The following is a 16,394-nucleotide window of genomic DNA, read 5'->3' on the forward strand; positions in this document are numbered from 1 at the left end:
AAAAACAAATGAAAATTTGCTTTGTTGAAGCTATAGTGGACGTGTATGAAATATTAAAACCCAAAATGACTACTTAGTCTATTTTGTCAAATAATGTACTTCATGCACCGGAGGGATTGGAGTTTGACTTTTTAAACCATACTCAAGTCTGGATTTGGCTATACTTATACACATATGCTCTTTTTTCTCTATTATTTCTCAAACAATATTTACCATAAAACTAATATTTCATTTTCTGTCAAAAAGATATTCATATTGGTTTTTTATGTGAGAATAAAAGAATAAATTTTCAACCTTTTGATTAAAATGACAGGCTCATATTAAAACACCCAATTAAGAAAATCACGTGACATACTAGCAAAAACTCATGTTCATCGATTTATGGAAATATAAAATATCTAGTACGTACATATATATTTTTTTTTTTTGGAGAAGAAATTGAAAGAGACAAAAATGAAACTCTCCAAACACCAGATCTATCGCTCCACCGTCGAACCCACTCTGCTTCCATTTTCTTTTTTTTTCTATTTCTCAATTCATTATTTTTTTAATATTAAACTAAATTATTGAAATTGATATTTTTGTGTGTGTGATATGATTGATTATTTGAAAGAGTACAAAGTGAATGTAAGAAAACTACTCCACGCAATGCAATGAATTTTGGTCATGAGCCTCCAATGCAAAAATAGATACATCCATTTTGGTGGGGCAATGGGAAAAAGATCACTCATTCACACTACTAAATTCATTTTTATGAAATGGCTTTGCTATTTAACCTCTATAAACTATTTTTGTCTAATCCACGAATGAGGAGTGGGCCGGTAGGGCCCTCAGAAACCTTCTCATTCCAAAACGTCAAGATTGTGATATCAGTAAATCAAATATATGGTGTGTGAACGAGTGATCTTTACATGGAAAATATTGCAATTCAATCATATAATAGTATTAATAAAGTAAGACATTGCATGCCTTTTACATTATTTAAGATAAGCCCTTTTAATAATTTTACAAAGTAGATTCATGAATGACACAAAGATGAGCAAAATCTAGCCAAGTCAACCATCTTGCGCGCATGCCAATTAATTGCCGGATTAATTTTAGTATGGTTCATATTATAATACTTTTTGCTGGAAGATTAATTCATTTCATTGACAACTATCTAAATAGTCAACTAATACAAAAAAGAAGGAAATACAAATAATGCACAACTTGGCATAGACATGGTCCTACTTATTAACCAATCAGCAACCATATTAATTTGGCGTCTAATAAATCTAATGATAAAATTTGGTTTAAATTTAATGATAACCCTAACTTCTGAAAATAATGTGGCCTAATTTTGAAAAAGAAGCATAGCACCACCAAGCAGTCATAGTAAGAACAAATTGGCCATCATCAGTCTTAACACAGATCCATATTCTATTTTCGTTTATTTTTTATAATAGAAGACAGAAGCTCAACAAAAAATAAAATTACGAAATTAATCGGATACTGTTAATTATACAAAACCCGAAAATATTATCAAAAATAATTTTAGAGAGATCTCTCGAAAAAAATTCACAATAAAAATAAAAGAGAAAAGAAATGTTATGTTGCGTAGTTGCATTTCAAGATCCCCAAAAATTGTTTTCTCTTATATTTGAATTGTTGTCATTTTAAATTTAATGGAAGAAAGAAAAACGTGATTATGCATAAGCAGGTATTGAAGCTCAGCTTTAGGGGAACCAAGTGTAAACCATTTAGCTTTAGCTTTAGCTACGCGTGGAAATTTGGATGAGGAAAAACAAAATGTATTGTCATGCGAAGTGGGAACACCGCATGCCTTCATTTTCAACAACGTTGATGACTTTGGTGCTAAGGTCTAAGTTTTCTTCTAGGCTATTAGTCTTGTTTTAAATAGGTAACACAGTCACATTATCTGTAGGAGTATTTTACACTTCCTTGTCCGTTTTACCATTTTGGATCATACAAGTTTACTTACTTTTGCTCTTTTTTTACTAGATAGGTTTAATTTTCATTTGCTATTTTCTTTTTTTCATAAATGCTATCCATTTGATATAATCCTATTCGAACCGCGTTGGATATTAAATATAAAAATATATTCCAATAGAAATTTGAACTCGAGTTCACTACGTTGTGAGAATCACTCAACTACCAAGGATATGTTTTCTCACATAGACTTTGAGGGCCATTTGCAAAAACTTGTCCAACAGTACTTATACAAAACATAATCATTATTAAGATCAGTCTTGTAAAAACTTCTTTGTTCTTTCTTTCTGTGATTTGTAATCCAACTTGGTTTTAAATAGCCAACTTTTGGTATAGATTGAGCTTTTCCATTTTAATTGTTTACAACTTCTCCATATATATATATAAACTCGCAAGGACTTTTTATAAATAAAGAATATTAAAATTTATTTTAATTTAGAAGCTACTACAAATTAAACAGGACCTTAGCATTTTTAACTTAAATAGCTCCTTAGTATTGGTAAGAATATTAGTATATCCCTTTCCTTTTATAACAGAGTTTGACTGTCACTCAATGACACACCAGCTCCAGCCTCAGTCGTTGCAAAAACAACATTACGAATACAAAACACTGATCAACAAGTGAAAACCCTCTTCCCCCACCACCTTTCTCATTTGCTTGAAATGACAACAAACGTGAGATAGGGGCCTGGAGGAAGTTTAAAGCCTAAATAAGCCCTAATTCATGTCCACTGCGATTAATAGATCCACAAGAATGAATGTTTATGATATAATAAGAAGTTTATCTCCACTATGGCTATGCCAATAATGTAACTAGAGCAATAATATTTAACATTTAAAATAGGCAGTTGGTTGCTTACATTGATCAAGCTGATAAGGAAATATGTACTCAAAATCATGGACAGAAATGGAACTCAAGCTAAGATCTAATACCTCTGAAAATTAATTTCTGTCCATTTTGGAAGGTGATTGCAGCTGTGGGCTGCGCACACCATGTCTATGGGTTTCAGGGATATTCTGAGAAGCTAGGTATTCCAGTGCAACAACAATATCACCGATGAGTGGACGGAATTTTGGTTGCTCCTGGAGACACATAGCAGTTATAGCAATTGCTTGATGCAAACAGCGGACAGGGAAGAGTCCTTGCAAAAGAGGGTCAGCCATATGTACAAACTTTCTCCGGTCACTGAAATATGGGCGAGACTGAAAATAAAAACAAACAGCATAAGTGTAAGAAGAAATTTTGCATGTGAAGATAAATATAGGTACATTCATCTAGAAAGATAGAAGACATATTAGCATGTCAAAGAATCCCAGGTAAGGATTTATGGAAAAGGCAGAAAATAATCTTTCATTTGTCAATGCTTTTGAAATGAGAGGTGCTTTACTTTCTAATTTTTCACACTCTCAAATATAAAATAATTAATGATGAATCTAAAAGGAAACACCAACATGCAAAGCTAAAACAAATATACTTTAAAAAAGAGGGTTTATTTTTAAAGAAACTATAGAAACTGAATATTTACCCATGAAACTAGGTTTTGCTCTCCTGGTCTTTTACTAGAATCTATTGCCCTACGTCCAGTGATCAACTCCAACAAAACCACACCAAAGCTGTAGATATCAGATTTGAGTGTTAATTTTCCACTCATCGCATATTCTGGTGCACAGTAGCCATATGTACCCATCACTCTGGTTGAAACATGAGTGTTGTCTCCAACAGGTCCTAGTTTAGCAAGCCCAAAATCTGACAGTTTTGGGTTGAAGTCGTTGTCTAATAAGATGTTCGCAGATTTCAAATCTCGATAGATAACAGGCGGGTCTGCTTTACAATGGAGATACTCAAGGCCTCGAGCTGCTCCAACAGCAATTTTCATTCGAGAACTCCAACTTAGAGGTTCTTTGTCTTGGGTAAGATCTGAAATGAGAAATAAGTTATGATTTAATTGATGTGTTTAGTCATAAAAAGCTGGTCCCCAAGTAATAAATAAAACAAAGGATAATCTAATTTTGGGTTTAAGAGGAATTCCTAATAAAGCAACTCAATCATTGTTGTTCTCAAAGATTATACATGTATAGGCCAAGATATTAATATCTTTAATTTTCGCAAATGTCAACCTACACAAATCTGTGATCTCTTTAACTGATCATAGAATAACCCTAGTTTGAAACCATTCTCACTGGGAAACTAGAAGCTGCTTAGGGCCCCTACACCAAATAGTACTAAAAAATCCCAAAGGAAGAAAACAAATAACAGGGAAGGCACATTTTTTAAATAAATCGTCCTTTTCTTAGGAAGAAAAAAATTCTCTTGAAGCCTATTCTGTTTAATATAGGATTCATATTGGCAAATCAAGGATATTGTTGTCATCGACAAAACTACGAAAGCAAATAATAGGTCTATTGTGAGAACACTCCTTACACAGTTAAGCCATAAACCAAGTTCAAGTAGCTCTACAGTCTAATTTAAATTTAGTCATATAGAATCTTCCATTGAAGATGAAAGTGGACAAAAGCTTTTCGGTGTATACAGATGCACTCTCTATATTATGCATCTAATTAATGGGAACGAGTATCAACAGAAAACATGTGATATATAGCTGAAGTTAAAAAAATACTTGGCAAGGCCAAGACAAATGAACGGACTTTTTCAAAGTACAAAATGTACATAAATGCACACATGTGCTTAGACTCTAGATAAATTTATTGTCATAAACAAAGATGAACCAACATCGAAAAGCCTTCAGCTGTATTATAACTATAACTTATTCATAAATTATTAACAAGAAAAAAGGTTACCAAAAAGATGATCTTCAAGAGATCCCATAGGCATGTATTCATAAACCAAAAGCCTTTGATCTCCATCAGTGCAGTAGCCAATTAACTTAACAAGATTAGAATGGTGTAGCAAACTTAGCATAAGAACCTCTGTCACAAATTCCTGAAAACCTTGACGACCATCATGACTTAATTGTTTTACAGCAACAACCTGCAAAATAATATAAGAGCATTTTTTAAAAAATCATTCAGAATAACTAAAACTCGATTAGGATATCGAGTTTGAATCCTGACCGAAATAATCTTTAACCCTACTTTATTTACCTACTAGTCGAACTGTATCACCACGGTCGATTGCCCTAAAACTGACCAAATAATTCAAACTCAAATTACTACAATCAACTAAAATTCAACCCGGTATACTAAATTTGAATTCTGACTAGTTGTCCAGTCTTTAATTACTTCCGATGGAACTCCAAATTACTAGGTTCTTTCTCCCTAGTTTGTACTCTTAAGATCAAAAAATTCAAATTACCAAAATCCTAAAATTTAATAGGTTTAAACTTGCCTCGCCGGTTGAAAGCCGGCCTTTATAAACTCTTCCAAAACCACCTTCACCAATCAAATTAGCTTCCTTAAAACCCCTTGTAGCTGCAGCTAGTTCGCGAAAACCGAAACTAGCTGCCGGAGTACTGCTTTGGCCATTTCTCGCATTCTTCCCTTTTGCCTCTGAAAAACATTCTTTCTTCCTTTCTACACATCCAATAACTAAAATCAAACTCTTCAACAAAACAAAAAACATATAGCAACAGTTACTAATTCTAATTTAACAGTAGTTTAAGATTTTAATAATATAACTTAATCAACAGTAACAATAACAGTGTGTATAATAATAATATTTATTTGAATTTGAAAACCCTTACCGGTTGCGTTCGTTCCTCCATTCCCTGTAAAATCCACACAGCACAATCAATAATAAAAACAAAAAATAATAATTGAGTTCGAAAATTAGAAGAAAATGAACCTGCAGTAGAAGCAGATCGAGAACCATTATCAACTTCGACTCTGCTAACATCTTTTTTCCGACGAGAAACGTAGCAAGAAAAACAACTCATTTTCCACAAAAATCACACAGAGAGAAAAAGAGTTGAAATTAAATAATTGTGAAAATGAAAAGAATAAGATCTGATTCCCTGGTCACACAGAGAGAGGATCTTGCTTGCATTTCCTCTCTCTCTAGACCTGGGAAGGAAGAAGAAGATGAAGAATAAGATCAATGAACAAAGAACGCACTCTATTTTTATTTTATTTTTTAATTTTTAATTTCCTTTGTTATGAAAATAATACTAATAATGAAAAATATGGTAGTAGTATAATAATGTATGGCAAGGAAAGTATGGAATAATAATAATAATAATAATAATAATTAATGAACGAAAAATTGGGTGGAAATTAGGAAAATGAGAATGGGAATGGCAAAGTGACTATGACAAAATGGAAGATAAAATTCACGAAAGACGCGTAGGAGAAACAACAGGTAGCATTTGTTTCGTTTTTGTCTGTTAAGGAAACTGAATTGCGTTTCACACTTTAGATTGTGGTGATGATAAGTGGATGTGTATGTTTTATTTTTTTTTTGTTAAAAGTATTAAAATCAAATTTTGTCGTGTAGTGTAGCATGTTCATGTTCACTAGTGGAGTATTTTGTACTACTCTTATTTTATTGTGGTGATTAAATTTAATTTTATTACTTATCTGTTGGATTTCCACTTTTTGGTTACATTAATGTCTTGTGCGTGATTGCTGCGAGTCGCTCTCCATCCTTCAGTATTGGTCTTGTGCGCATTTATAAACGTTACGGTCCCAGCCCCAGCCATCATCATTCATCACCGCTTTATGTTTTTACTTTTATGCCCTTTGTATCTTTCTGGATTCCCTATCTTTACGCCTTTTATTTCGGAATCCAACCGTTCGCTAACGTTTATGATTCGTTGCTTCTGTTTCTGATGCCTTTCTGTTCCCTAGTTTATTTTTTGGTAAAGATAGTTAATAAATACTAAGTACTGATTTAGTGAGCCGGTCCATTTAATCCATATTTCACATATACCGGACTACATAAAAATTAAGTTGGTATGCACTGATCCGCTACAATTAAAAAAATTAAAGTCATTTATAAAAAGAATAATTAGAAGCAAATATTCAACGGACGTGTCAAAACAGTTATTTATTTTATTATCTTGAATGAGTTTAATGATTATACATTGTGAATGTAAAAAGATTTACATCTATAAATCATTCCAAACCATTGATTTTGTGGCTTTTTAAGTATGGTGGTTATAATTATATAATAAAATAATGAAATCAATGTTTTCTATTTATTATCAGTGTAAAACTAATTTACATTACATGACCATTTTTCTCATTTTAAATTGTTAGATTATTTATCTATTTTGTTAACTATTTATACTGTCATATAAAGTTGTACTTTGTTATGTAAGATGTTATTTTGTTTTCTCTTAAGTTGCACTTTGTAAGGAGTATTATAAACTATGTGTTACATTTGTTACTCATTTGTGTGTGGTCAACGGTGATTGAAGATGTTTTTATATTAGAATTTTGTTTTATTTTAAAATTAAAATAGGAAATAACGAAAGAAAAAATGAATTTAGGTTGAAGTGTTTGCTCACATTGTCAATAGTAAACGAATTAGTCTTGATAAATTGCAGTTCAATAATAAAATTTGTTGACTCAAACTAACTCACTGATGTGATCGAACTATTTATATTGTACCAATCTATTTGACGGCTCTAATAAAAACCTATAAAAATCAATGATCAATTTATCATGATAAATAAAGCCAACACAACAAACATTTAATCTTTATTTATTTGACTAATTATATTTTCATTTAAATTTTATCCTTTTGGACTTTTTAAGAACTAAGATAATTGAAATTGTTTTTTTTTTAATATTGATTAAATAATTGTAATCGATATATTTTTAATATTTCTTTTTCTAACTATAGTAAAGTTGATTGATTTAATTTTTATGGAAACATTGTTGATGTTAAATAAATTTTATTAATATGAATTTTGATCACTAATAACTAAGGCAATTGAATAAATTGGTAAAATGGTCAAGCAAATTTACATATTCATTTTCTTGTGGTGCTCAGTCCAAATTATTTAATAATTGTGGTGCTCTTTTCCTTTTCTTTCTCTTGGAGTCTGCAGGGCCTTTTTTTTTTTTAGTTTCTTAGTGACCTGCACCATATTTTCATTTGGTTTTCTTCTTCTTTTTTTGACCCATTTGTGACTTGGATGGTTTTTTTTTTCTTTATAGGCTTGTCTTCAAATTGGGCCGCAGACCATGTGGCTAACCTTCTCATTTTTTAGGATTATACAATGCACCTCCACACTTAAATCTGCTACCTCCTCAAGACACATGAAAATATAATTTTACTCTTTTAATCATTTAAATAAATTTTAAAATTATTAGTTTCAGAAATTTTAAATTTTCGAAATAAGGATTATATACAAAAATTTGAAAAGTTTCGAAAGTTTCAAAAATTCTGAAAATTGTCATTTCGAAATTTATTTTGGAAAGAGGGGTTGAAAAAATGAGAAATTAAAAAATTTAAGATTTTATATATGATAAAATTTTATTTTCACGCTGATTGAGAGAGGTGACAGGTTTAAATATAGAAATGCAAAGTAGAATCATCTTCATTTTTTTATAGTTTTTGTTGAGTTTAAACGGTTATATCATTCCAATTTTTTGAGTTTGAACGCCTATATTGTAAAAACAAAAAAGAAATCAATAAATTAATGTAGTTTGTTCTTGGGATAACTTTAGCTTGACAAATCAAAAATTAAGGATTCAGAGTTTTAACTCTTAACTCTTGCACAAGACATTGGTGCGCCATTTTCGGGACACAGCATTGCAGTTGTCGTGCTGTTATTCCTTTTATATATATATATATATATGAATAAGTGAGAGTAATTTTAACATAAGAAAGTGATAGAATTAAATATTGACCCTACATTGATGGTTATGATTAAAAATGTTATATGACTAGTTAAAAAAATTACATAATTTTTTGTTTTAATTTTATTTATTTTTTATTTGATCAATAATTAAAATTCATTGATCTCACACTTTTATTATAAATGTTTTCTCTTTATATAAGCAAAATATTGCATGTGATCATTTATTTTATTTTAAATAATAATTTGATCATTTATGTCTTAAAATATTAGCAATATTATCATTTTCTTATAGAAACTTAGAAAACTATCATCATCTTCAAACAAAACCTATAAAATTCATATATTCATCGTATTCATGATTCAAATATTCAAATAAATTTATATATTAATTTCCATCAACATCAAATAAAGAAATTACTTTTGATTCTCAAATCAACAAGACAATATCTTCTTCTTTTTTCTATCAAATCTCTAATCTAAAATTTAAAATGTGAATTCTTTATTTGATGAATTTAATATTATTGGAGATGAAAATATGAGTATATTTTTTTTGTAAATGATTACTAATTTTCTAAGTTTTATTTAAAGACAATGATAAATTTTATGGATTTCTATAAAAAATTATAAAATTGTTGATATTTTATTATATAAAAATTTAAATTAAAAAAAAAAGATAAAATTAATACTAAAATTAATTTAAGAAACCGTAACTTGATATAATTATATAATATATGTGGTCTATACAATGAAAAAGAAGATTTATTGTGGAGAAATTGCTAGGATATGCAGCTTAATTAATTTGTTGATCACGTACGTGCAATTTTCTACTAAATGAAACCATGTCAGATTTGCAGAAACAAAAAAAGGATCATGTGTATTGATTTTAACAGACATCTGTAGTTGTTGTTTTTGTATATGTCAAAGAATAATATTTCTTCAAGTAAGTTCTTCCCTCCAATATATACACACCAAAATGTTGCCTTCAAATATGCATAATGCATGTGCATGCCATCAACATGTTTCGAAATTATTTGTTTTTTTATTAGAATAATTTGTTCTGCTATGACAAATTGTTATTTAGTAATAATAATATTTATTATTATTATACGGAAAACTTATCACGCCATAAAAATGAAAGAATATATGCTTTTGAGTAAAGATCAAGCCTGGTTTGGTGACTGTTTGGTTTTGTGTCTACATTTTTATTTTTGCCTATACAAAACTCATATATATTATTTAGAGGTTTTAAATTTAAATTGAAAATATTAATTTTTTTTACAAGAATTTAAGATATGATATTCAACCTAACAATGACAACGTTTGTCACTTAAACTAAAATGTTAAAAGACAAATTAAATTATGTTATATTCTAATGAAATATAATTTTTTAGTTTGTTTTTTAATCTTCAGTCCTAATTATTAGATTTTGGACTCGTTTATTTAAGATTTAAAAAAATTATAAATATATATATATATATATATAATATTTTTTTTATAAATAATTTTAAAAATAAAGTTTGAAATAAAAAATTAGTTTAAATAGTTTTCTTTAAAATATTATTTTAAATATTGCAACTATCAGCAACAACTTTTTTTTGCATGAAATTTCAAAACATAATTAAAATGAAAAATTATTTTAAAAAAACATTTATAAAAATTATTTTAAATAAATAATTTTAAAAAATATATAATTTTTATCATATTAATTTTTTAATAAATAATATATAAATTACTAAATGTCAAAATTACATTTTTAGTCAATAACACATGAATCTAAATCAACTGCTATAATTTATAAGTAAATTTTTATAAAAATTATTATTCTTAAATATAAAATGAAAATTACTTTTTATAAATCTTAAACAAATGATACGCTCAAACACACGTTCATTTTAAAATTTTAATTTATGTGAGTTGATTAAATAGTATTTGGGAAATAGTTAAACATTAATGGCACAAGTCGTCTTTGTAATTTAGTTTAAAATTCCAACAAGTTTTTCTAAGTCACGTTTGTGTTCCTTTTCAATTTATTTATGGCACAATAAACATTGCCTACAACAGATGTTTACTCATTTATGTAATATCAAATTAATAACTATATAAAAATTCAAATTAATAAAATGAATCTAAAACTAATAGTAATGTCTATTTTGGTGTGCGTAAAAATATTTAGTGTCGGTAGTTAATTATATAACGTTTAAAATAATAATTTAGTAAATTTAAATTATATTTTATATAAAATTTATATAATTAAATGTATTTAATTATTTTTTTAATAATTTTGAAAATAGTATTTTTATTTATAATTATGATCAGATGAAAATACTCTATCAATTTTAAATATAAAAATAAATAAATTAACAAAAATAAATATATTTAATTTAATAAATTTTGGTTCAAGTATATTTAACTTTTATTGACATAATTTTGTGTTATATCTAAGACTAAGGAGATTATATATATAATATATTAAATATAATATTTATCTTATCATTATTATAAACAAACAGTGATGTTAAAACTTAGCCATCGTTACAACAAAAAAAATTTAATTTTAATTCATCTAATGTTAATATTATTAATATAGCTTTATTTTAATAAAAACATTTAATATCAATAGATTAATATTTGATATTTAAAAAAACTAATTTAATAAATTTAAATTATATTTTAAATAAAGTCTAAAATATTAATTATATTAAACAGGTTTTTTTAATAATTATAAAAAAATAATTGTTTTTATTTATAATAGTGATCCAACAAAAAACAAAGAAAGATTGATTAAAAGAAAAAAGGCCAGTATTTGTTGCCGTCTTGTTGGCTACATATTATATAATATATCACCTGCACCTGTCAGAGAAGAAGTATGTCGTGCCAAAGCTAAAGACAGACAGTCCAATTCACCTTATATGATAATATGGTTTCAACTTCTTCTCGTATTGGAACTTAAGTTTTCATTTTTAAATCATCCTATATGGACACTTCAGCTATTATATTATTGTTATTATTCTTATTATGTGTTTATTGTCTTCTGTGTACATCTTATCTTACCTTACGTATCTAAACAACCATACAAAATCGATTTAGTTCTTCATTTATTTATTTGTTTTATTTTATTCGTTTAACTATATTTCTATTGGTCATGATATTTTCGTTAATTTTAATTATTTTTTGTCTTTTTTCATCTAATTCAGCTTCAAATTTATAGATTCACAAATTTATGTTTTTTTTTTTTAAATTTAAAAATTTTAAAAATTTATTAAACATATTTATTTAAATCTATAACTTATAAATTCAAATTCATAACATTTTGAATTTACGAAAACGAAAAATCACAAACTCTATTATTCTTGTTTTAAATTTATTTGTGAATTAACAAACAAAATAAGAATACCGACATGACAATGATCAAGATTTGTTAGATCAGATCCACAAATAATGTTAAGAAATTTTATTTTGTTTAATCAATTATACTAATTCAATCAATATTCTTAGATTGAATATAAACAAATATGTTGAAAGTGATTACTAATGAAATATATCAGAGCAAAAAAAATTAAGTTATTTGGAAGTGAATTTGAAGTTAGTTTAGATTGATAACCTTGAAGGCAAACTAGGTTTTTTACAAGTGAATTTGAAGTTAGTTTAGATTGATAACCTTAAGGCAAGATAGTGAGGTAGTGATGTTTGGAAATGGAAAAGTGAGTTTTTTGTTTTTAGATTTTGTGAAGTGTTATGTCAGAGTTGAGCAACAAAATTTCTCTCGTGTTTATGTTTTAAATTGTAAATATTTGAAGTTGTGACAAGTGAAATAATTTTTCTTGGTTTAAAAGTTTAAGAATTTGGGTTTATAAGTTACAAATTTGAAGGTTTGACGAAGTTTTTAGATTTTTAAATTAAAGAAGAGTATAAATTTATGGGTTGATGAGTTTGAAGATTATAAAACCTCACATTTTTTTTATAAAATTTAACATAAATAATTAACTTTATTAACATAAATAAAATTAAGGAACCAAAATGTAATAAAGAATGATTAAATAATTAAAGTGAAATAAAAAATAAGTTAAAGAATAAAATAATAATTAGCATTTTTTTTCAGGAAATACTACTTTATATACTTAATACCTATTCAATTAATTTATAAATTATAAAAAACTAAAACTGTTATTTTGTATCGGAAAGGAAATGAATTATAATTATGCAAGTTGAACTTCTGCTTTTCAGCTTATATCTTGTTAAGACATTTACTTTTGTTGTTTTTTCTTTATAGTAATTTAGGATCGTATCTATTTTTTGAGGTACGAATGAATTTTATTACTATGTAATGTTTATTTTTTATTTAGCATATATTATCTTCATATTAATTTTATTTTATATGTGAATACTCGTGACAAACTTAATATTGATTTAAAAGTATTTTAAGCAAAAATATCACCCATGATATTTTTGCATTTTTTTATTTACCGTTTACATGTTTATTCCCCAATTTATATTTTACTATACATTACAATTATAAATATAATTTTGAAAAACCTATACAATTTTTAGTAAATATAATTTAAAAGTTCATTTAGCTATATAATTATAAAACGACGTTTGTCAAAGAAAAAAAAATAGATATTTACAGAAAAAATATTTAAACATAAAGAAAACTCATTTTTTAGTGAAAGTACATTTATAAAATATATTTTTTTCAAAAAATATTTACAAAATCTTAGGATTCTTATTTAATACAATATATATTTCAAATAAATTTATACATTTCTTTATAATGAAGTATAAAAAACAATTAAAAGTAAAAAATATATTTAATCTATTGAACTAAACACATCTACTTAAAAAAAAAAAAAACCATTTTTTAGTTGTCTCGAGAAATAATATTATGATTGTTTTAAAATAGTCAACAGTGTATGAAAGTGAAACTATATTTTAAATTACCTAGAAGCATATTACTTTATGTATTTAAAAATAGAAGAATAAAGGAAGATGATGCAAGCACGTAAAGGTACGTTGCTGGCTCGCTATTAGCTTACTTATGGAATCAGAAAAGTTGGGTTACAGATCCTCCATAACCATTTGACTTCTCTTTCAATATGTAATTACCACTCACATAAACATTAATTCATTACAATTATAGTAGTGAATCTCTCTCTCTCTCTCTCTCTCCTTCTTTATCAAATTCCTATTTATGAAGAAGACACAACCCCTAGTTCTAAATTAACCTCACCATCTCTCTCTATCTATCTGTAACAAACTCATCACTTTTCACTTATATAGAAAATATGATTCCTAATAAGAACAACCCTTCTTCACCCTCACATTCTCATTATACACCCCCTACTTTCCTTTTGTTTTCTCCGCCACAACAATATTTTCATTCACATTCAATATTCAATATTATTAATACATTCATTAATAATAATAATAATATTAATCCTTGGGAAACAATGAGACGGAGGCCACGAACCACCCTCCTCCTCTCTTTACTTGCAATTATTTTATTCGCTGTTTTTTCTCTTCATCTCTCACGCGACGCCGTTTCGACTTGGAGACCTGATTATGAACTTGACGAACGTCCAAAAAAGTTAAACGCCAAAAATCACGTTGTCGTTCATAACTATAATAATAACAACGTCGTTACCGAGTTTCCCCACCAAACACGCCGCGTTTCTTCCATTAACTTGAATTATGTCAGAGTTGAGCAACAAAATTTCTCTCGTGTTTATGTTTTAAATTGTAAATATTTGAAGTTGTGACAAGTGAAATAATTTTTCTTGGTTTAAAAGTTTAAGAATTTGGGTTTATAAGTTACAAATTTGAAGGTTTGACGAAGTTTTTAGATTTTTAAATTAAAGAAGAGTATAAATTTATGGGTTGATGAGTTTGAAGATTATAAAACCTCACATTTTTTTTATAAAATTTAACATAAATAATTAACTTTATTAACATAAATAAAATTAAGGAACCAAAATGTAATAAAGAATGATTAAATAATTAAAGTGAAATAAAAAATAAGTTAAAGAATAAAATAATAATTAGCATTTTTTTTCAGGAAATACTACTTTATATACTTAATACCTATTCAATTAATTTATAAATTATAAAAAACTAAAACTGTTATTTTGTATCGGAAAGGAAATGAATTATAATTATGCAAGTTGAACTTCTGCTTTTCAGCTTATATCTTGTTAAGACATTTACTTTTGTTGTTTTTTCTTTATAGTAATTTAGGATCGTATCTATTTTTTGAGGTACGAATGAATTTTATTACTATGTAATGTTTATTTTTTATTTAGCATATATTATCTTCATATTAATTTTATTTTATATGTGAATACTCGTGACAAACTTAATATTGATTTAAAAGTATTTTAAGCAAAAATATCACCCATGATATTTTTGCATTTTTTTATTTACCGTTTACATGTTTATTCCCCAATTTATATTTTACTATACATTACAATTATAAATATAATTTTGAAAAACCTATACAATTTTTAGTAAATATAATTTAAAAGTTCATTTAGCTATATAATTATAAAACGACGTTTGTCAAAGAAAAAAAAATAGATATTTACAGAAAAAATATTTAAACATAAAGAAAACTCATTTTTTAGTGAAAGTACATTTATAAAATATATTTTTTTCAAAAAATATTTACAAAATCTTAGGATTCTTATTTAATACAATATATATTTCAAATAAATTTATACATTTCTTTATAATGAAGTATAAAAAACAATTAAAAGTAAAAAATATATTTAATCTATTGAACTAAACACATCTACTTAAAAAAAAAAAAAACCATTTTTTAGTTGTCTCGAGAAATAATATTATGATTGTTTTAAAATAGTCAACAGTGTATGAAAGTGAAACTATATTTTAAATTACCTAGAAGCATATTACTTTATGTATTTAAAAATAGAAGAATAAAGGAAGATGATGCAAGCACGTAAAGGTACGTTGCTGGCTCGCTATTAGCTTACTTATGGAATCAGAAAAGTTGGGTTACAGATCCTCCATAACCATTTGACTTCTCTTTCAATATGTAATTACCACTCACATAAACATTAATTCATTACAATTATAGTAGTGAATCTCTCTCTCTCTCTCTCTCTCCTTCTTTATCAAATTCCTATTTATGAAGAAGACACAACCCCTAGTTCTAAATTAACCTCACCATCTCTCTCTATCTATCTGTAACAAACTCATCACTTTTCACTTATATAGAAAATATGATTCCTAATAAGAACAACCCTTCTTCACCCTCACATTCTCATTATACACCCCCTACTTTCCTTTTGTTTTCTCCGCCACAACAATATTTTCATTCACATTCAATATTCAATATTATTAATACATTCATTAATAATAATAATAATATTAATCCTTGGGAAACAATGAGACGGAGGCCACGAACCACCCTCCTCCTCTCTTTACTTGCAATTATTTTATTCGCTGTTTTTTCTCTTCATCTCTCACGCGACGCCGTTTCGACTTGGAGACCTGATTATGAACTTGACGAACGTCCAAAAAAGTTAAACGCCAAAAATCACGTTGTCGTTCATAACTATAATAATAACAACGTCGTTACCGAGTTTCCCCACCAAACACGCCGCGTTTCTTCCATTAACTTGA

General features: G+C 27.1%; 1 protein-coding gene across 1 annotated transcript; it reads right to left on the bottom strand.

Annotated features, from left to right (window-relative positions):
* Positions 1–2,732: 2,732 nt before the first annotated feature.
* LOC101511134 (probable serine/threonine-protein kinase PBL21) lies at positions 2,733–6,188 on the bottom strand. The gene is made up of 6 exons (XM_004500811.4): positions 5,792–6,188; positions 5,691–5,714; positions 5,336–5,520; positions 4,789–4,978; positions 3,516–3,907; positions 2,733–3,192 (listed from the first exon to the last, which is right to left on the bottom strand). The coding sequence occupies exons 1-6, from the start codon at positions 5,880–5,882 to the stop codon at positions 2,932–2,934; spliced, it is 1,143 nt and encodes a 380-aa protein (XP_004500868.1). The 5' UTR covers positions 5,883–6,188; the 3' UTR covers positions 2,733–2,931.
* Between the last annotated feature and the right edge of the window lie 10,206 nt (positions 6,189–16,394).

Source organism: Cicer arietinum, chromosome 5 (assembly GCF_000331145.2).
Source record: "Cicer arietinum cultivar CDC Frontier isolate Library 1 chromosome 5, Cicar.CDCFrontier_v2.0, whole genome shotgun sequence".
In the NCBI taxonomy this organism is placed as follows: Eukaryota; Viridiplantae; Streptophyta; class Magnoliopsida; order Fabales; family Fabaceae; genus Cicer; species Cicer arietinum.

What these genes read in the sequence shown, in the direction of transcription:
- LOC101511134 (XM_004500811.4), bottom strand. Translation starts at nt 5,882, where the DNA reads ATGAGTTGTTTTTCTTGCTACGTTTCTCGTCGGAAAAAAGATGTTAGC. An exon ending in TCGATCTGCTTCTACTGCAG is followed by an intron (nt 5,715 to 5,791) that starts GTTCATTTTCTT and finishes TGGATTTTACAG; the next exon opens with GGAATGGAGGAACGAACGCA. An exon ending in AGCAAAACCTAGTTTCATGG is followed by an intron (nt 3,193 to 3,515) that starts GTAAATATTCAG and finishes TTTTATTTTCAG; the next exon opens with TCTCGCCCATATTTCAGTGA.